The following is a 22628-nucleotide window of genomic DNA, read 5'->3' on the forward strand; positions in this document are numbered from 1 at the left end:
AACTATATATTTCTTTATACAATTCATTCTAATTTTCACTGGCTTTTCCTTTGTTGTTTTGTACTGCAATTACCTGTAGAAATATGCACCTAATTTTCTTTGAGTTACATTAGATGAGGCTGGGGGGTGTTTCATGTAAGATTTTAGAACTACCATTATAAAATAAGACAACCCAGAAGTACAAATCCATGGCATTTTTGTTCTTAAGGTAAATAAACCAAATCATGTAACTGCAACAGTTTTCCGCTAGGTGCAATATCTCATGTTTAGCACTTAGTAGTAACAAATTAATTCTAGTTTTAGTCCATAAGGAGGGTGCCAAATAAGAGGACAATCCCAGTCAGAAGGCCCTTAGTCAGGACAACATCTTAGCCTGCCTTTTTCAAAGTAAAAAGTTACCCAGAATTTGGGACGAAAAGATAAATTAAGCTCTTGAGAGTCTCTTAACAGATTCTGAGTAGCTGTCCCTAGGGTCAGCACTGAGAACCTCTGGGCTAAAAATATGTAAATGAAAAGAAAAGCAAGATTCAATAGTATCTGTTTCTTGTTAGTCTGTCAGTGCTTGGGAAACCCATTCTAGTTTTATATTACCACAGGATATGATACACACATAATTTTACTGAGTCATAATTTTCACAACGAGGTGACAGAAAATTAAAATAACTGAGTTAACTAGTAATTTGAAGACAACTACCGTTCACTTTTGATCTCCCTATTATAGAAAAGATTTTAAAAGTTTAATTGATGTTTCTAGCTATTCATGAATTGGAGCATTTTAATAAAATTATGCATGTCACACCTATTTTTATCACAATTGTAGCTGGGTTTTTCTACTCAATTAAGGTCAAATAGAAACAAAACAAAGCAACACCACTGATATATTACCCAGGAAACCAACTGTGTTCTGTAGAAGGCCGGCTTGTCAGATTCAAGTTGCAAGCTTTATACACGGTAAGCGTCTCATGTACATATCCATGAGGGTTCACATAAGCAGCCATTGGCCCACATAAGGATAAACTAAAAGATCAACACAGAGGATAACATGAAAAGGAAAAAAGTCTAATTATAAATGGTTAGGTTCTTTTCCTAAAGTTAAGCAATGAGGTATCTTTTAGATAATCCCAGAACCTTAGTGTTAGAACAAAAGGTGGGCAGACATCCCAGTTTTGTTCAGCTAAATGTTTTCTATGATGACCCAAAGGGAAATAATACTAGTTTTAAAACTCGCAAGATTATGTGTAAAGTTCTTATCTGATCAGTTCCTTGCTTTGCCTTGAATTTATCATAAAATAATTCCCAAACACTGTTAGTATATGTTCAGAAGCATGCCCTACTTTAAGTGACAAATGACTGACTGAAATACAATGCCTCAGGCATTCAGATTAGGCTCTTAATCACTGAGAAAATACTCTAGTACTTAACATTTTCAACAAGAATTGGAAAAACAGATTGTGTAGTTGTTTTACTTTACCATGCTCCTTTATTATAAATATTTTCTTACATATCCATTGTTGCTGTGAATCCCCAAATTGGAAAACAGCCTTTCCTAAAACTGTTAATTACCCTTAATTTACTGAGTGGAGGGAAATATAGAAAGCTGAAATATAGACTTGGTTATAATTCTAAGGTAATTGGAGATATATTCAGAAGCATACTAAAAATAAAAGATCTTACCTGAATATTTCATTTTTGGTTGTTATTTCTGTTTCCTGACATTGTTTACAGCAAAGGGAAGTGCACTAAAATTTTTGAGAAAATTATCAGTGAAAAAAATTGACATTCATTATTATTTTATTACATAGCTCCTCAAGAAACTTCTCTAAGGCATACCTCCCTCTGAGTATCATACTTTCCTTCCCGCCACTGAAAAACTTAAGTTTTACTGGTAGAAGAAGAAAAACTTTAAATAAAACTAAATGACTTTCTAGAATTTTTAAGACAGTGAGTGATATTACCAGAAATGTTTCATAAATGTGTTCATATAAACAACTTGAGCTCCTACAGGCATGACCCCAACTGAAATGTTTAAATTTCACAGATGGAGTGGCCTTTCTAGGGGACTAGAAGTGTTTCAGATTTGGAGTTTTTTCAAATTTTGGAATATCTGCATAGACTTGTTGAATATTCCTAACCCCAAAATGGTACAAAACTTTTTAGCAATGTTCAATCTATACTGTAAAATATTTTTAATGTGAACCATGACAGATAAACAACTTTCTCTAATTCTGTGACTACATGATTGGATTCTTGAGGTTAGTGGTTCCAACAGGAAACTCTTCTAGCCTGATGAAACATGGGTATCACAAAAATATTTACTCACTTTATTCATAATGTCTAATTCACAGCGAAGTCGTTGAATAGCACTACCAATTTTAAGGAGTTGAATTCGTAAGACATCATCAATAGGAAGGCAAGCAGCTACTCTGTAAGAAAAATCTAAAAGACATGGTGGGATTTTCAGGTTTTAAACTTATGAATCAGATAAGCATTAGATAACGTCCTTTTGAAACAGAACAGTTCTAAAATATGAGCTTTCTTTTGATTAAAAATGGAATCAAGTTCATGTTCAAGTCACTTAAATGGCGGTAGAGATTATATGCTAGTAAGATAAGTCCTGGAGGTAGGGTCACTTGTAAAGATACTTTAAAAAATAGGGAAAACACCAGACTGTCTTTTTACCCTCAGGAATATTTTTGGAAAACCACTTAATTGCTATTTGATCTTCTTATGGAAAATTTGTCTAAAAGTATTCACAGAATATATATTTCAACAGCTTCAAGCAAAGGAAATGTGCTTTCTATAATTAAAATATTAACCAGTTTAATAAAAAATTTTGATTGTTATTAGCTAGAAGAGTTCTTAAATTTCTCAAGGCCAAAGGAAAGAAACTTTCATACCTATTGGGTTTGAAGGAAGAGAATCGTCTTTTAAATTTTCATCCCATTCATGTAGCTGTTTCTTAATTCTATCCATTAAGGTTTCCTTAAAACAAAATAGCTATTATAAAATTCAGACTTATTAACATTTACTGTTAGCTTTTCAGCTTTTTTAGTAAAATAATACAGTAATATGCTAATATGACTTCAAGTCATTGCTATATGAAATTTCAGACCCATGAGTCCAACCTTCAGTATTTTTCTTCTGCAAAAATAACCAAGCCCAGTCTCCTCTGCTACAGCCAAAGTTATCTCCTCATGCTTCCCTCGGCCCCAGTGTGTCTGTCCCAGGTGTACATACTTCACTCTGGAATGGTCTGTTCTAGGTTCCTGCTTGGAATGGCCTCTTCTCCCTTTCCCAAAGCCTCTTCATTATTTGGGAAGCATGCATGCCATTCATTTTCACTTATTCATTCATGCCCAGTGCAAAGGATTGTAGCTTTTGTACACTGAACTAGCATTTGCTATCTATACATACCTTATGTGGAACTTATTTACTACTTAATATTATCTTTTCACTGGTATTAAAAAAAAGTACCCTGGGGCCAGGGATTTAGCTCAGTGGTTCCGCCTGCCCTGCAGGCGCAAGGACCCGAGTTCAATCCCCAGTACCAAAAAGAAAAAAAAAAAAAAGTACTCTAGTATGGTCTGTGTCTGTATAATGGCTCAAAAACTACTGCAGGACAGAGATGAACCACAGTTTCCTTTAGAGGTGTATATATCATTAAGTACACAAAATCTACTTGTTTAGTTTTCCTAAGACTTCAAATCTGTGGGTGAAGTGATTTACTAAGAGAAATGAATAATATTGGTTGAATGCTAACCATATACCACATGTAACTGCTGGTACTATCCTCATTTTCTACAAATTTAAGAGAATTTGCCCCCAGACACAAAGTGATAGAAATTGAGCTTTGAACCCAATTTTTATCCAAAACCAAGTTTGTTTGTTTTTTTGTGGTACTGATAAGGGTTGAACCTAGACGCTCATGTATGCAAAGGAAGCACTCTTCCACTCTTCCATGCTGAGCTACATCCCCAGCCCTTAAAAACCAATATTCTTTAAACTATTCCAGCCACCTGCCTCTTAGTGTGTTTCATAAAACATGGTAGTGACTCATGTAAAATTCTGAGGAGCAACAGCTTTCATGGGTGCATTAGTAGACTAATTAGTGATCAGGAGACAAAATTTAATATTACTTAGAGAAAACTCTAACTTCACATAAGAATTTTCCGTGACCACTACTCAACCCAAAGGGATTTCAGATGTTTAACAAACATTAGAAAGTCTTACATCTTGCCTTTAGGGCATTAGAAACTAAAAAATATAAGAAACAAAGAATATCCACCGATACCTCTGACTCCTGCCTGCTAACCTTAGTCATGACATGGTTTACTACAGATAGCAGCTTAAGGTAAGTTACTTACAGCATCATATAGTGAATATAGCCAGCGAGGCCATGAAGTCAGATTTGCACAGTGAAACTTTCTCTGAAAACAGAAAAATAAAACTCACTTTAAAAACTCCTAGAAAAAAGATATTGAGAAGAGCAAGATTTGGGAAAAAGATTTTGTAGATACTCCCATAACAAATGATTATCAGTCACATTTGACAGTCATGCTTTTATATCCTCATTCCTAATGAAAAAGTTCAAATATTGTCATACATCATTTAACGAGAAAGATACATTGTGAGAGATGCATGATACAGTGTTACTGCACAGGCATCACAGTAAGTGCTTACACAGACTTGGATTGTGTAACTACACACCCAGGCTACACAGTATACCTTACTGCTGCTAGACTACATGCCTATAAAATATGGTACTGAATACTCTAGGCAACTGTAATACAATGGTTAATACTTGTGTATTTGGATTTTTTTGTTTTTGGTACCAGGGATTGAACTCGGGACCTTGTGCTTGTGAGACAGGTGGAAACACTGAGCTAAGTCCCCGGCCCAACACTTGTGTATTTGAACACAGAAAAAGTACAGTAAAAATATGATGTAAAAGAATAAATGGTGCACCTGTGGGGCTGGGGATTTAGCCCAGTGGTTCCACTGCCTGCCTTGCAAGCGCAAGGTCCCGAGTTCGATCCCCAGTACCAAAAAAAAAAAAAAAAAGGTGCACCTGGATAGGGCACTCACCAAGCACAGAGTGTGTTAGACTTGAATTTATTCTGAGTGGGTCAGGGAAAGAGTAGAGTTGAGGCTTTGCTTTTAAGCTTATTGTAATCTTTCTACTTTATAAACATTCTACAGTCAAAAAAATATTTTCTGTATGTCCTTATTCAATGAGCTTTGCTTTATCTACAAACTTAAGACACATCTAATCCCCAGCACTGCAAAAAATAAATAAAAATAAAAAACTAGGACACATGCATTAGCTTAGGTTGTTTATACCAACATATCCAACATGTAATGCATGACACTGACATTACCAAAGTTAGTAAGTGACAGAAACTGAATTTTTAGCTCCATTATAATCTTACAAGACCATCACTGTACATGTGGCCTGACCCCTCCATCATGGGGTGTGTGACTGAAAATTTCAAAGCTGAAGATGACTCCGTAAAACAAGGTTAACTTTTAGAAAAACGGAGACCTTCTATTATGAACATATTAGTTGCCTTTATCCTAGTAACTGTCTTTATGATAAAAAAAAATGGTGAATGCTGACAAAGTTTTAAAAATTTATTACAGTAAAAAGATACTCCCTCAGTCTCAATATCCTGCATTGAAATATTTACCTTTTATGATCATTTTGATTTTGAGGAAGAACTGGAAGCTGCACAACGCCGAATCTGGTGCAAAAGGTGGATGAGGACACTGTAATTTTTTATGAACCTATAGCATTCACTGTTATTTTTGATTATTCCTTGTAAAGATACTCATGAAAGAGGATTTCCAGAACTGCTTTATAAAGTGGCAAGAATAGTGGATAAATGTGTTCAAACCAAGGGGAAGGGGGAAAATGCAGTGTGTCTTTACTGAAAATTTTTTATTTGAACATTCACTATATGTGAATTGAAAAATCTAAGAATACATTTCAAAATGTCTTTGTGTAAATATGTGATAGAATCCCAAAAACAATACAGTGGTCATATATTTGCGACTTCATAATTAAGTCCTCCATTTCCTAAATCCCAGGGAAAAGAGAAAATCTATTATATATTTTTTCTCCAGCTTTTAATTTGGGATCCAAATAAAAGCTGCCTAAATCCATATAAAAATTAAATTATATAGCATTTCAGTATTTAATGGGAAGATTCAATGGTTATGTCAGTCCTCAACATACATCTTCAACATAATGCCAATGAGATTGAGATTTATAATCACAATTTAGTTTATTTGGAGGGATAAAAGCACAGAACTAAAACATTTTTGAAAGAAGAAAATGTTCTATAGGATACACACAAAAAAGATGACTAGAAGGACATACTGTACTGGTGCTGTTAATTGAAACAAACTGGATAACCTAAACATCAACATAATAGTTAAATACATTAGAACATTACCAGGGAATATTCTATGTATTGGATCAGTGTGCAAACAATAAACCTATAGAATATAAAAATGCTCACATTTTTCTCAAGAAACAAATTCTACGTGGTATAAATGTATAATTTCACTGTAGAAAAAAATACACACCACAACGCATGAAACGGAAAAATAAGTCAAAGAACAGACTTACCAGATCAGAATAAGAAAAGCAAGGTAATACTTAACAAAAATAAAGATCTTGTCTTTCATCTGTAAGACCAAGTGAATAGGTATGAAATAGAGAAATCACATACATGAAGAGAACTAAGAGAACCTGTTATGAACTGTGCAGGGCAAATGTAATGTGCTGTACAGTGCACACACTCTACTCGCCCCACAATCTTATTCTAGTTATATGACAAAGCTAGAATCTTAAAACCACAATGCTATTGTATTCCATGATGGTCAGAAATAAGAACTTCCATTGTCAAACAAAATGTCTTAAGTTGGAGTGTTTAGTTTGCGGTGTCTTTCAAGGGGACACAAAAATTGTTTCAAGTATTTTAGGAGTTGCTATGTAGCACAGACAGACCTGAACAGCCCAAGAGACTCAGCTTCAACGAATGGATCCTTTATTGAGGAAAAGTGGCTTATATTATGCTTTTCTGAAGCTACCCAAAAATTGCCTGGAATGGTCTCCTACTACTTCATGCTCACGTACTATTATAATAGTGTAAGCCTGATGAATCAGACCATAAAACATTTAAGGTACTTTCCAATAAAGTGTGCTTTAAGATCAAATATCTAATGCTAAATGCTAAAAATTACCATCACAGTCCAATTATAGAATTAAAAAACAATCCTACCCCAAACACACCTGATAATTACGAATATTTCAATAGGTTCAATGGCAACTTCTAGTAATGTGGCAAGAACTTCAGCTATCTTATAAAAATATGCTTACTAATATCTCCATTTTAAAGAGAGGCACAGAAGGATGGCACATGTTGTCTAAAGTCATGTTGTTAGTAAATGTGGTGTACTCAGGATTTGCATACAAGGAGTCTTATCATTCATTCAACATAATTTGAGTAGCTAACCTGGTCAGGCATTGTTTTTATGCATCTGTGATAATGCCAGTGAATAAAACAATAAAAGACTGAAATTACTGCCCCATGGGGCTTAGGTTTTAGAGTAACCCCTTACGGCTCTTTTGTCAAGCTTTGCATGACATGCATGGTCAGGGGCTTCCTCAAACTAGTTTTCCGTAGCATACATCATGTACATGTATGTGTGTGTGTACACACACACACACAGATTACATATATGTATATGTCTGTGTTTGTCTATCTGCCATTAGCACCCAAGCCTCAGGAGTAGTAAAGAGCTAACCATTTGGTTCCAGTTCTCATTTACCAAATTCCTACTTGGTAAATGAAAGAAGAAAACAAACTGAGGGGTTCCAGTTTAATTAAAATTATTTTATCATTTAAATTGCTGATACTAATAGCATTTAGCACAATAAATGAACACCTTTTGTCACATAAAGGAAATCAGTGATAATTCCGTTTATATTTAGCTTTTCACATTAGCCTTTCAATTTCCCTGTACTTCAAAGACCGATTTAATTGGAGTTTCACTTTTTTTGTGGGGTGGTGTTTTTCAACATTCTGTATTGTTGAAAGGCAAAGCTAAAGCTGTAGTTATGAGACTTAAAAACTGAACAAGTTGATACATTACCTCTAGGTAACAAATTCATTTTAAGGACCTTTATTCCTGGTTTCAGTAGTAAATCCTGTTCCCAAAGTGAGTATTTCTACACTAAAATAGCAGTGTCTAAACTTTTTGGCTAGTTTTACATTTTTCTTCATGTATAACTGTTTTTTATAAAATAAATCAGGTGCTGATGTTCTTGAAGAATGTCTATAAATTTTTAGAACTTATCATCAATATTAACCAGATAAAGACAGGAGACCTTTTATTGTGCCAAAAAGCTAAATGGGACTACTTGATTTTTAAATAGAGCTTCTAGGATCTGTCAGGATAATCCAGAAAAAGGATTTCAGGGGCTGGGGATTTAGCTCAGTGGTTCTGGCACCTGCCTCGCAAGTGTAAGGTCCGGAGTTCGATCCCCGGTACCAAAAAAACAAAACAAAACCAAAAAAAAAAAGAAAAAGGATTTCAGAGGTCTTTACTGTAAAAAGAAGGGAACTGAGATAAAAACTAGTTTGTTTACTGATGGTGGCAGAACACATGGTAATGACCCTGACCCAGTGCACTGCTCTTGATATAGTAACATGCCACATACTATTTTCTTTATAATTGGAATTTATATATGAATAAGTTATTTTTGGTTTCTGTTTGTCTTGATAATAGGTGCCAAATAAAATTACACTCTGGTACTATTGTACACTTTTTGTACTACAAAAGTAATGGTTTTACTATGAAAAATATATTTTAATGGGCATTTAATAAATTGAAGATTTTTTATACACTATTTATGAACTATCAGTGGTTCCAACAGCCTGGTAAATACAAAGACTGACAAACCAATAGAGTACAAATAAAAATTTAAAAACATTTGGTCTGTGATACAGGTGGCACCTCAAATAAATGGGTTAAGTATGGACTTTTCAGAAAATGATAATGGGACAATGATAAACTAGCTGGAAAAAAGTGGAAATACTACTAGGATAAACAAAACATGAATCCAAGCTTTATGTGAAATCATTACATATAAGAAAAAAAACAAAACAAGGGAACATTGCTTTCATGAGAAAGGAATAAAGAAGCACTTAAAAACAGAAGAAAAATAGAATAAAACAATAATAGAATAAAAATTTAAAAATAGAATAAAGAAGCACTTAAAAACTACATAAAAGTTTTATTTCATCTAGCATGTTTAGTTTTCACTAGCAAATGTTAAGTGTGTGGAAATACTTTTAAGATAAAATGAATACGTCTCATGAAGACTAAACTCCTAAATCCTTCAACTTTTCTGATGGGAAAACGTGTGTGGCAACCTCATCAGCTTAAGTTAGCTTAGAACTATGTAACCATCTACTTTAGCTCTGACCATCTAAACTACTACTGAGACAAGGAAACAGAAAACATATGCACTGCTCCTTTTTATGGTGGAATGTAGAAGTCAGATGTCAGTAAATTCTATAAAGAGGAGTGAAATGACTTCTAGATTTTGTCCAAAGAAAACACGTTTCATAGTCCAGCTCCACAGTCACCTAGTGTCCAGCTAAAAGTGCAGCATGCAAAACACTATTTGCAGAGGTCCCACCAGTGGTACCTGCCAGCCCTTTCCCTATACTAGATTCCAGGTTTTGTTGCACATGGAATAGCTCTAAAATAATCTCTTTAAAGCAGAAGAGTTTGTAGATCAGCTAGGTCCAAAAGAGACTATTAATTTTTCTTGACTTAATGATCTAAATCCCAAATTTCAGAGTTTAAAAGACCCTGAGAGTTTAAATAAAAGAACTCTAAACTATCTGAAAATATACTGTATATAGTAAAAAGGCATTTCCATTTCCTAAAACATTTAAGGACCTTCTTTATTCTTCAGCACCTTCTGTTTAGCCCTTGGTAACTTTTCAGATGAAAACGAGTAAGAAAATGTGTGAGAGTTTAGAATGGAGAAAAAAAGACAACAGGGAAAGGTCACAGAATCTGGCCCAAACAACATATGTACTTCCTTGGTGTTTGCAGGTCCGTCTTTCCTTTTTCCTGATGAGCCAGTGACAACAGCCCAGTTGCAAAAGGTAAATTCTGAATTCAATGTGATCATGCTGTGGTTCTTTCACCACAGAATGGGAAGATTTTAATCAGTAATTCACACAAAAATTAATAAGCTGCCTTATTTGCTTAAGTTCAGGCTTAAGAATATAAGATCCTATAAGCACAATGCAGAATTAGTTGTACAGTGTGCATTTTTCAAGTATAAACTGCAGGTGTTTGTAAGTTTGCAAAGAGGAATCATTTAAGATTTTTAAATAGTTAAATGTTTTAATAACTGATTCTGGTATGGAAGAACTACTATATAAATTTAAATATTAATACCTCCTAAAATATATAATTGAAATAAACATGTCAATAATGAGATGAAACATAGAGAATACCCTGATACAATTACTCTGCCATATAATTATTTCATTAGCAAACCAATGCCAGACACTATTAGGTAATACCTGATGTAAATTCTAAAACCACTGTTTGGAACCCACCTACTGAAGGAGCTCTCCTTGATGTACTTGATTTCAACAGTCATGTTTAAAATTATTATGGGAGTAAAATTTCTCACTGTTGTACTGTTAAAAGAAATAGGGGACAGCTGGTGCACACCTGTAATCCCAGCATTTGGGAGACTCAGGCAGAAAGATTGCTAGGAGTTTGAGGCCAGCCTGGGCTTAAGAGTGTTCAGCTACAGCCTGAACAATGTAGCGCCCCCCCCACCCCCAAGTAAGTATTTGTAACAGACTTGGGCAAGGTAGTATTTTACAGCTATACAAAACTTCCCTACAACTTAAGGCAGTATCAGCATTATAAAAACTTAAAACAATATTACCTTCCTGGTTGTTTGGGAGTCTCTACACAGTCTATACCTTTTATTAGAATCTTAGAAATACTCATAAAAAACACACCACCGTGTATGACTGATCAACTGAATTTACCAAGATGTCTACAGACTCTGTCAGTTATAAGCCTGACACCCATCAAAGCCCTACCCTACACAAAGTTCTCTCTGAAAACTGAAGGAATTAAAGTACATTAAAAGTAGTAGCGTAATGAAGAGATTATGAGCCCTCCTTCATTAATAATATATGCTACTTTACATCAAATTAGAACCTTAAGCTTTTATATAAAAATTTAAAACCCTCACTACCTGACAAAGAGTAAGGCATGATTACCAAAGGATTTTCATCATTACAATGAAAACTGTCTTGGGATATTTTTAGAAGATAAATCTCAAAAAACAACTTAGTCTAAATTTATAAACTAGTAAACATTTCCTTTAGGCAGAAACCATTAATGTAACTATTTTACAATTAAAGGTATATATTACACATGAGTAGAAAGAGGCTTCAGCATTTTTTTTCCTAAAAGGAAGAATGACTTTGTAAAAATGATATAGCTGGGCTGGAGATTTAGCTCAGTGGTTCTGCCGCTTGCCTCGCAAGCACAAGGACCCGAGTTTGATCCCCGGTACCAAAAAAAAGGATATAGCTAAGAACTAATGGCTAAAATAGCAATACTTTCAAAGATCACCAAGTTTCAGGTCAATTTTTGTGGGTCAATAGAATGTTATAAAACAGACAAAAAACTTTTTCTAAAAAGTCCAGAAGGAAAACATTTTACTTTTCTACTTCCACTCTGTGCTACCTCAAACCAGCCCTCTCCCTTTAAAGTAATACATGTTTATGGCTCAATAGCCAAACACATGACCTGGTCACAATTTATTAGATTCCTAATTAAAAGTCATAAGCTATTAATATAAGACTGATAAGCATAACATTAAAAATACTTTGTAATTACTATGGCTGAAAACTTTTTTGTAAATAGCTGCCTCTGAAATTTTTAGATGCTCTAGCTATGATCAAATGCAGCTCAGTTCTGTCACAGAAGGTGTCTGGGGAATGAATCATGAGCCTTGTTTGTGATTCTTTCTTAAAACAGGAAAAAGCAACCTGTCAATTTTTTTGAAGATAAAAAATTAGTTTCTCACCTTCTGGTATTTCTGCCACCATTTACATGAATACTGGTCTTCCCATGAGACAGGTTTTGAAGGAAATATCTGGCATTTATTGAGGGATTCTAACTGAACTGCAGACATAGTTGAAGGCAATACACATTCAGGAAGAATTTGCACTTTAGCTTGCTGGATTCTAAAATAAAGAGAACCAAGGAGGGTGTTCATTTTTAAGATAAACTAACTCAAACTAAAGTTTCTAAACACTGAAGATAATTTTTAATATGATGACTTTCTAAGTTTTCTCTTAAACATTCACCAAATGCTAAAAAGATACAAGAAATTTTCAGAAAATTCATAAATCACACCAAAAATAATAGCAATGATAACATAGAGCACAGATTTCAATCTCATTGTGGAATTGAAAGGAAAATCTCGTATTTCAGGTAAACAGTCAGAAATGAAAGTTTTTTAAAAAATCATCATTCAACTTACTACTTGACATTTGTAAGTTAATTTTATAGACTAGTAGGACACCCCAAATCTCCCATCTGCCTTATTCCCTATGCTGCCTAAATCTTACACCCCTTCTTTCTCATATATTATCCTACCTGAGTAGGAGGCAGAGAAAGGAGAGGGGAAAAAAATCACAAACCTATTTATATGGGTAGTTAAAATAAGACTGGGGGATTACACGTAGGCTTTACTTCTATGCATTCCTTTTCTCATTCTCAAAACTTTAATTTGAATTTTTAAGCAAAGAATGCATTATATTTTTCTTTAAATTGTTTAAGCTGTTATGTTAATCATTTCCAAAATGCACCGAGAATATTCTAGTTGGAAATATCACAAGATAATGTAAATGAACTATCTTCCTATGAGGCATTGTTTCTCCTTTAGAGTACTTCTGAAATGAAGATTATGTAACATCTGTATGCTAAAATGAAACTTTTCAATTGACAAAATCAAATACATTAAAAGTCTCTGCTTCATTTTTAACTATGTTTAAACCCTCTAAAGCAGTCTTTCATAATAACCATTCTTGATCCACAAAGTTATGAAATTCTGATATTCATACTCATTAAATGAAAATAGCTGAGTGTGCTAAAATATCTAAGTTTAACCGAATAATATCAGAATCACTCTACTAACTTCATTTCCTTGCTGGGATGCTCATTAAAATACTCAGAAAGTTTATGTGTCCATGACTTCGGAAACCGTTTTTAAAAATTTACTATGTTGCAACTATGGCCAAATGTTCATGTATTCTTTTATCATTAATACAGTTCCTGATGGAGGAACTCAAATAGCTTTATAATTGTATTTTAAAATAAAAGTATATACCATCATTTGGAAGCTTTTAGAAATCTGATTCGTAAGGTTATCAATAATTGAATTAAGAATTATGCTTTACCAAGCCATTTAAGACTTTATTATGATAAAAGTATACATATTATGGAACCAGTGGCTTAGAAATCATGGTATTAATTCATCTGCTATTGGAACTGCCTGGTAGGATTAAGTAATGTCCATTTTCCCTGTTTAGCACGCCCAGAGGCTGCTGGGTACACATAGGTCTGGTTCTCTGAACAGCTGAGTTTTGTTTGTAACATAAGCTAGTTTTGTTTCTTCCCAACCTGTTTATGGCAGTTGTTTTGTGACAACAGCAACATATTTAATGTTAGAAAAACAAATGAAATATGAGTATAAAAATAAAACTGCCTCAATAAACATTAAAACCTCATTTCAAGTTAGGCACAGGGAACTCTAATAGTAGAAAAAGAATTGCACAAATATGGAAGGATTCTGCACTGAAATCACCTTTTTTAGAATCTCTAAAGACATGTTTGATATAAAATATATATGTATTATATATATATGAGAAACTTTTTTGACTAACAATTACTGATCTAAATTATGACAGGTAAGAGGGCTTCTCTCGTAATTCCAAGAGGATGTTAATCCTCTCTTCCTGGCTACATGCTAAGAAATAGGGATTTCTGAAGAGACCTACACTAATTCAGTTTTACCTTTTTTTAATTTTAAAAGAAAGTGCATGTATTCAGAAATGACAAAGAAGTAGACTTTTAGAAAAGTTACCAGGTGTGACTATACATTTATATAAGCATCATTTAGAAAAAAGACAAATGGATCTTATATACTTCCCTGGACTAGATTATCTCGTTTCTTTGATTTCATTGTTTTAAATGAAGGTGATTATAGGACTAGGGGGTAATGGAGCCGGAAAAATCTCATTCCACAGAAGCCCTTTAAATTGAGACCATTTTGGGGGAGGCCTTCATATAGCAGATCTCGAAATTATTAGAGATGATGTAACCTTTCCAGGTCTTTTTTGGCCCTAACAGTTTGACATTAATCTTCACTATAGTCAAACTATATTCCTTGACCTGTTTTTAGAGTTAGGGATCTACTGCCATCTGGTGTTCAAAAGAGTTTTTCTACAAGTATCATCAAAGTCAACATGCTTTGAGAAATAAGTTTTCTGAAGTCAGTTTCACTTCATGGTTTCTGGAAAATAGTTTTCAAAAATAATAAAAATTGTCTAAGTATGTGGATATGAAGTATTTTAAAAATGGCACCATTAGCAAAATCCAGCTATAAAACAATGGCTAATTATCACAATGCAGAGCCCTCAGGAGATCTTTCATACATTCATATGACATTTATGGTCCTAAAGGTAGAACATAAATAAGTCTTAGTTACTGTTCTCAAATAGATTATCTATTGAGAGAGGCAGACATGCAACCCTTTAAGGGCTTGTGGGAGCTTGCACAGTGAGTGTTCTGGGAAGTACTAGGAAACAACTAACTCCCCAAGAGTTCTGGCAACACAATCCAGTCTGTAGTCCAAAAGGTTGCCTGACTCATCTCCAGTATCATGAGTCAGTAACTTATGAATACCCACTGTTTACAAGCAGACAAGTTCCTGCTCTCATTCATCTGACATTCTTTTTAAAATTTTAACACAAACCCAAAAAACCTTGTATTCCGAAGATTACATGTGTAACACAGAGGTCTGATGAGATTTTTCACCCAATTCACTAGCAGGTGTAGAACCCAAGAATCTTTAAAAAACTTCACAAGTGATTTGTATATGCCAGAGAAGAGAACCAGTACTGTAAAAGGTAACATACAATGATAAGACAAATGCTTTGCTTAATTCACTTGCTGTAATTTTTTAAGAGGATAAAGGTGAACTGGATTTTTTTTTTTGGTACCGGGGATCAAACTCGGGTCCTTACGCTTGTGAGGCAGGTGACAGAACCACTGAGCTAAATCCCTGGCCCAACTGGATTTTTAAAAAATGTGGTATTCCTTGATTTTATGAAAAACTCTAACCACGTGAACCGAGTCAAAATGAGTAACTAAAAATAGGATACTCAGAGAACTTCTGCACTTTATAAGGTGCAAGAAATATTTTTTGTAAGAGACAAGAAATATTGATCACTTATGTTAGTTGTGTCTCTAGGTGATACAAAATTCACAATGCAGAGGGGCAGTAAATGTACAGCTCAGATGAAGCAGGTGGCAGATGTAAACAGCTTGACTGCCAACATCCCACCTGTCCTGGGGAGCACAGAGTGAGCTCATAAGCCACTGGCCTCCCCACCCTGTTATGCTTGGAAGGGAGATCTTCCATCCCAAAGAATCTATGCCCTCGATGACACTTCTTTTTGGCTTTACATTACTGTTCTAAAACCTGGGGGATATTGAAATCATCTGGAAATCATTTTTAAAAGATGCTGCAGCCTCACCCTAGGCTAAACCACTCTCTAGGGGATGGGAGACGAGGTTGGAACTCAAGTTTCTAGAGTTTTAAAACTTTTCTAGGTAATTGTGAAGCACATCAATATTAGAAACCACTAGACTACCTCATAAGAGAAAGAAAACAACTAATAAAAAAGTTAGAAAATATGATGGGTCAGTGAGATAGAAAAACTAAGAAAAAAGCATTTCACTATAAGATGTTCACAACACTTTAAGATACATGGCATTTCTTACCCATCTGACTGTGTTCTTAGCTCAAGAACTTTGAACCTTTGTCTTCCAACTGCTTTCACTTTCACTATTTCAATTCCAAAGTCTTGTTCTTCTCTGTAGGCATAGATCTCTGCTGTTGTGCCAAACTGTGCTTCCCTTTCCTGTATATTACTTCCAAGGTAAATTTTAAAAGGATAAAACTTTGAGCATTTTTAAATACACAAAGATGACAAAAGTGGTACACACAGAAAAACAATGTATAGCTATGAACGTTCACAGCAAAGCTAGTATAATTTTATTTTAAATATCATGTGGAAAATATACAAGGATGCTTCAAGATATATAGTTAGGACACTTTAGGGAAAGAACTGATTCTTAGTCACTAAAATCATTTAAGGACAAAATATTCCTTTAAAATATTCTCGAAACCAAACATCCCTTCACTTTGTTAAGCCATCATTTCTGCTGTTAATCAGCAGATCAGTACTGGGGTGGGAACTTCCTGTATTTGCTTCCTGCCTCTTCCACAGTTTTCCTCCAGGCACTACCAGATACTTTAAGTTCAGCTTCAGTTTACATAAGTTTGTGCTCATACAACTTAAGAATTTTGAGAAAGGAAAAGAAGAAATCACTGTTTTGGAAAATTAGTACTCATTGGAATACCAAAGCCCCATTTTTGTTTAAATAAAGACAGTTCTTAAAACTACAAATCTAGAAATGTTTTTCATCAAGTATTAACAAGTAAAAAATCTTCAAGAATCTGAAGGCCAAACTACAGATAAAGTCTGGCTTAGATGGTAATGAAAATAGATATTCCAATTTGTACTTGCAAACTTTCCCCCAACAAAATTCTTTATCTCACATTCTTAGCCCGTCTGTCCCATAATACAAAAATTATACCCCCATTTGGCTTCACCAGTGACCTCTGCTACAACTACACAGGAGAGCAAATGCATTCAGCAAATTTAGTATTTTACCTGTATGCAAGAACAGCAAAAGTTCTATCTTTCTGAATTAAATTCCGCACCATACTGACTTCTTGAGGGCTAAAAAGCCGTAGAGGTAGAGTCTGCCCAGGAATCAGGATCATCATCACCTGTGGCAGAACTGGAATCACCTGACAGCTGTCATCATCATGCAGAGTCCGGCCATGAAACTCTTCCATGTCAGCACCGAGGTACTATTCAGGAACACAGACACAGTGTCATGAGTGATGTACAATATAATGCCAACTCAATAAACTAGTCAAATCAGATTCAAAGATATACAGACAGGGTACAAATATTGATTTACATAATAAATCTGGTATATAAGCATCCTACTCCTAATTTTTAATCTAATATTTACTGTTCGAAGTAGAATTTTCCAATCTTTTATGAAGAATCACTCACAAATTCAAGAAACTTTTGTACATCAAAATATCTTATTTCAACCAATAAGAAACATCTCTATAGAAATATCTATAAAATATAGAAATATACTTAATAACTCAATTGCTAACAAAACTATAAGAAGAGTGACAACTCCTAAAAGAGTTTTACTAGAATATAGTATTAGACTGTTTAAAATTAAGGTTTTATGTTTACTTATCAGAACACAGCCCATATTCTCACCAGAACATAGTATTAAGCTACTAAAAAAAATTAATGTTGTATTTTATCCACCAGAAAACAGTCCATGATCTTAGCCACAATTTCTAGCATGAGGTAAAATCTAAAAATACTTAAATCAGTCTACTTCTTTTTAGAAACTTTAACATGTCTATTATATTATATCTATTACTAAATTACGTACTGTATGCGAGGTTGGCAGACTCGTGTCAAAATTTATGATGTTTGGCTTTTTGGCTTCTTTGCTGTCCTGGTCTTCAACTTCCATTTCATCATCTTCTTCACTCTCTGCTGCAGGAGTAGAATATTGTAAGAAAAAAACAATGAGATGCGTAAAAATGTTGTCCCCTTTGTAAGGCATCATTTCTTCTTGAGAAAAGAAATACCACTGCAAAACTGCAGTGGTATTTGTCACAACTAAGGAATCAATGTTGGTACATTACTATCAGCTAAATTCCACATTTTATTTCTATTAGTTTTTAGTGAATCTCCTTTTTCAGTAACAGGATCTCCTCCAGGATACCACATTACATTAAGCTGTCATGGCTCTTTACCTTCCTCTGGGCAGGTGTGGTTTCTCAGACTTACACTGGCTTTGAAGGTCTTCACCATTTTGAGGTGTGCTAGTCAGGTATTTTTTAGAGTATCCCCCAGTCAGTATTTGACTGAGGTAATTCTGGTTAGACTGAGGTTATGTGTTTTGAGGAGGAAGAGGGCAGAAGTGAAGTGCCATTCTCATCACATCATATCAAGGGTACATCCTGTCAACCTGACTTAACCACTGCTGATCTTAACTTGCCTGCAGAAACATTTGTCAGGTTTCTCTACTGTAATCTTACTTTTCTCCTCTCACACTGCACTTTTTGAAAGCAAATCACTAAGTGCCACCCACACTTAAGAGCATTACAGGGGAAATACCTACATAAATTATTTGAAATTCTGTATGGGAAATTTTTTTCTTCTCCCTTGCCAGCAATTAATTTTGACACCCCCAAAAATGCATTCCACCAACTAAATCTAAACTTCCTTATCTGAAAAATGACAGGCTTGAATAAGACAATCTCTGAAGTTCTTTCAAATTCTTTAAATACTTCACACATGAGAAAAAATAAATAAGAAAAAGATCTGTTAATTAAAATTTAAAACAAGTATCATTACAACCCAGCAGGAAGAATTTCATACCATTTTTCCGGACACTACTTCTCTGGCTGTCACTATATTGTTGAAAAATGAAATGTTTGCAATCATTTTCATACAAATTTTGTCTTGTAATTTTAAATTTAAATATAAAGTTGAAGCATAAAATATATTTAAAGGAAAATCTTAGAAAGCTTTCTCCACACATTTTTCTTGTAAGATTATGAACACTAAGCACATGTATTTTAAAACCTAATGTCTAATGACAGGGATCAAAGTCAGAAAAAGCTACTATTGTACTAGAGATGGTGTTCTATTAAGTGGTAATCTGTCATTTTCATGCCAGCTATGAGTAATTTCCTATCCTAGACCAGTGATTCTGAGCCAGGGGTGATTTTGCCTCTCAGAGGATATTTGGAAATGTCTGAAGATATTCTGGTTTTAACAAGCAGGATAATGCTACTGGCAATCCAGAGTAGATGGCCAGGGATGCCGCTAAAAATTCTCACAAGAAAGAATTCGCCAGCATGACATATTGCAAAAACATCAAGGATAGAAAACACTGGCCTGGACTAAAGATAAAGACTTAATGAATCTCATTTCTCTAACATCCCTGTTCATGTATTTTTAAATTCCCCAAATAAACTTCTAAATACATAAAATGTCATTACAAATCAGTCATGTTTTTCTTTTGTGCAAATTATATTTAAATCAAACTGTCTTTTGTTAGGTTCCTGACAGAAAATACAAATGTTTTCTATATAGTAGGTGCCTAAGACTTCCTACTCTTTTGAATTTCTAGATATAAGGCTTTATCAAAGAGAACATAATTATCTCAATTTATATGCAAATAATCAATGGTCTAACACTTCCTACCTATTTTTCCCTAAGAATGTAGAAGTTTCACTAATAAATAACAGAAGAATCTAAATTGATGAGAAAAAAATCTGAATCTAATTATTTGAATTTACAGCTCTGAAAGCATAGCTTTCACTTGGCCTGGGGAGAGGCCTAATTTACTCCTCTAATACGGAAAGTTTAAAAAGTTAACTATTAGACCCCAAAGGCTAGAATTAATATTTTGGAAATTTAAACTTTCCTGCTTTCTACTCTCTAAATGACTTCCTTATATATAGTAGCTTTTCTCATAAATATGGCTAAAACTCACTTCCCTCACTCAGCTATGTTTATCTATTAATGTTTCATTTCACTCCATAGGTTCTTTGCATCTCAAATATTAATTTCCTTACCACTTAAAGAGGATTACTCTTCAACTTGTACCACACGGTTTTTTGGGTAACCCAATGATTCTCTACAAATAAAACTCATACATTCTTTGGTAAAACTATATATTTACAATTCCTCTGAGCCCCATCACTTCTGATTTTATATTTTTCCGAGAAAAAAACCATGCTGACTTTTCAGAGCTACCAGGGGGAAGTCTGATGACTCATCTCATGCAGGAGCACCATGAATGCCAACAGAACATCACTATCTTGTTTCTTCTATTCACCATTCTCCCTGAAACACTGGATTTGGCATTTACAGAGTGGGGCTGATGCCTCTGAAAAAACAGCTGAGCTCTTCTATTGAAGGCTGACACACTTACCTTTATGTCACTTCAGCTAGGATGGCTTCAGGGACAACCAGTGACTCTGATCACGGTTTATTTTTACAGAAAAGGTGCCTCATACACAGTGTGCATGCCCTCTGTCTCTTCCTCCTTCAACCCATGCTACTCCCAGTGGACAAATGAATACTTCAAGCAGCTTCCTTTAGGCAACAACATAAAATTTGAAAATGTTTCTTGGCAACCTACAGGAAAAGCCCCTAATCCCACAGCTAGAGATGGAAGTTGCCTAGCAACTTAGACCCAACCTACCTCCTAAGGTGTATCTTCCACAACCCTATCCTGGGTTTGTTTTTGGATGTCTTCAAATTACCTCATAAGGCTTTTCCCAATCCCACAGAGTATCAGGCTGTGTATCATACCTCTTTCAATTCCCATAACACCTAACATGCTGCTTGGAATATAATGACAAGTTTCAGGTAACGGTTTGGCTGATACACTTCTTGGAAAATATGTCTTGTCCATAGCAGTCTATAAACAGCTTGTACAATTATTCCATGCCTAAATAAGGCTGAGGTCTTTCCAAAACATGCTGGAAATAGAACATTGAATTTTACACCACGCTTGGTTGTACAGTGGACCCACAAGTTACGACCGGCCTGACATACAAACTTGGGTTAATTAGGTTAATGGAAGATTCATCTGCCTCCTGTTATCTACATCATGTACCCAGGTAAACATCCAGGTCTCAGCTGTATTGACTTACAACCAACTTGAGTTACAATCAGCCCTTGGGAACCAACTGAGTTTGTAAGTCAAGGGTCCACTGTACCTTAAAACTAATCGTATTCCTACATGCCTGAGAGACACCAAATACTGCCTTCTCAGAGAAATGTGTAAGAGACGCCCGCGTGGGAGTTCCGGCTGCAACTGTGTGACCTTGGGCTAGTCACTGAACTAATCTGCATTTCTCGCCTGCAACTAGCGATCCAAATAGTAATCTGGAGAGGTGAAAATGCAGAAATGCCTTCAGTATCAGAACTTAATGAAGGGCGCTTAGCGGTGTTAAGTAGTTAATACATATCAGCTGTGACTCTTATTAACAAAGACGCACAGGAAAAGTTAACGCTTGTTAACCTCACCCATTCCCAGTCATCCCCGAGCTCCAAAGAGCTTAATAGGAACTAAGCCCAGGACACAGAGGAGGAAGAGGACAGCGGGGGCCCTGCCCTCGGAAACGACCGCACCCCGGCAGAAACACTCTCTCCCCAGCCGAGCGCTGCCGAGCAAGGGAGAAAAGCACCGGGACTGGGTCGCTGGTCGAGGCCGACGGAATGCCCCCCCCCAGCTGTGACTCGCACCTTATCCGCCTTCCCGGCCCCACCGTGAAGCGAGCGGGTCCGGGTCTCGCCCCCCACCCGCTGCCGGGGACTTGCCCCGGGAGGTTACCAGGCAGGAGCGGCAGGTGGTTGCCCATATTGTGCGCAGCGTCCCGAGGATCTTCCTCGTCAGCCATGTCTGTTTACCCGCAATGGAAGCTGGGACAGGGCGGTGCCGGGAAAGCCAGGGGAGGGTCCACGCCGTGCCGCACCCACAACGCACCGGGGCCACAGCGCCCTCTGGCGGCTCCAGCGAAGCAGACAGCGGCTCCAGCCAAGGTCTGGAAGCTATGCCTGTGGCTTCGCCAGGAACAGAATGCCCACCATGGTGATCCACCAAGTAGTGCCCGCTTTACACGATAAAGTCATCACCTTCCTCCAATCCAGGACTCGACTTCTAAATCAAGAGATTTATATATGTCGGAAAACGGACTCAGTCTTTAGCGTTTACCTCATTCGTAGACAAAGAGAGTGGGGAGCAAAGAGAAACCTGTTTATACAGCATTGGCTTCAATACTTAATAAATAAATATGTAAATGAAGCGTGAGGAAATGCATGTTACCGCACGGGTAGTTGGATTATAGCTGATTGCCCTCTTCCCCTAATTTCAGTAGTTTTCACATATAATCCAAAATTAGCATGTATTAATCAGAATCAAGTATTTGAAGTGATAATTACATAGATTAGAAAGAGGCCTATGGCTGGTAAATATAATTGTCAGAATGTAAAATAGACTACTTATTATGAGTTAGACTAAACAAAAACCATTATATGGCAAACAACAAAAAACAAAACCCCAAAGCATTAAAATATGCA

At 35.6% G+C, this 22628-nt stretch overlaps 1 protein-coding gene across 4 annotated transcripts in view; it reads right to left on the reverse strand.

The window, feature by feature from the left end:
* The window catches only part of Crbn (cereblon), a 28201-nt gene extending 6193 nt beyond the window's left edge, over window positions 1-22008 (reverse strand). Inside the window, exons 1-11 of one of the 4 annotated variants that reach the window (XM_013075645.3) lie at window positions 21883-21977; window positions 20473-20636; window positions 17911-18017; window positions 17094-17296; window positions 16138-16287; window positions 12152-12311; window positions 4365-4427; window positions 2898-2982; window positions 2321-2436; window positions 1675-1739; window positions 886-1017 (exon numbers count right to left, since the gene is read on the reverse strand). In XM_013075645.3, the coding sequence (XP_012931099.1) occupies window positions 886-1017; window positions 1675-1739; window positions 2321-2436; window positions 2898-2982; window positions 4365-4427; window positions 12152-12311; window positions 16138-16287; window positions 17094-17296; window positions 17911-17994 (1058 nt within the window). In that variant the 5' untranslated portion in view covers window positions 17995-18017; window positions 20473-20636; window positions 21883-21977. Of the gene's footprint in view, window positions 1-885; window positions 1018-1674; window positions 1740-2320; window positions 2437-2897; window positions 2983-4364; window positions 4428-12151; window positions 12312-16137; window positions 16288-17093; window positions 17297-17910; window positions 18018-20472; window positions 20637-21794 lie in introns of all 4 variants that reach the window. The other 3 variants (XM_004854226.4, XM_013075644.3, XM_013075646.3) reach the window with 3 other exon arrangements.
* Window positions 22009-22628: the final 620 nt, after the last annotated feature.

The sequence above is a fragment of the Heterocephalus glaber genome, unplaced genomic scaffold (assembly GCF_053883595.1).
Source record: "Heterocephalus glaber isolate CG9 unplaced genomic scaffold, H.glaber_assembly_v1.0 deba00001472, whole genome shotgun sequence".
Lineage (NCBI taxonomy): Eukaryota > Metazoa > Chordata > Mammalia > Rodentia > Bathyergidae > Heterocephalus > Heterocephalus glaber.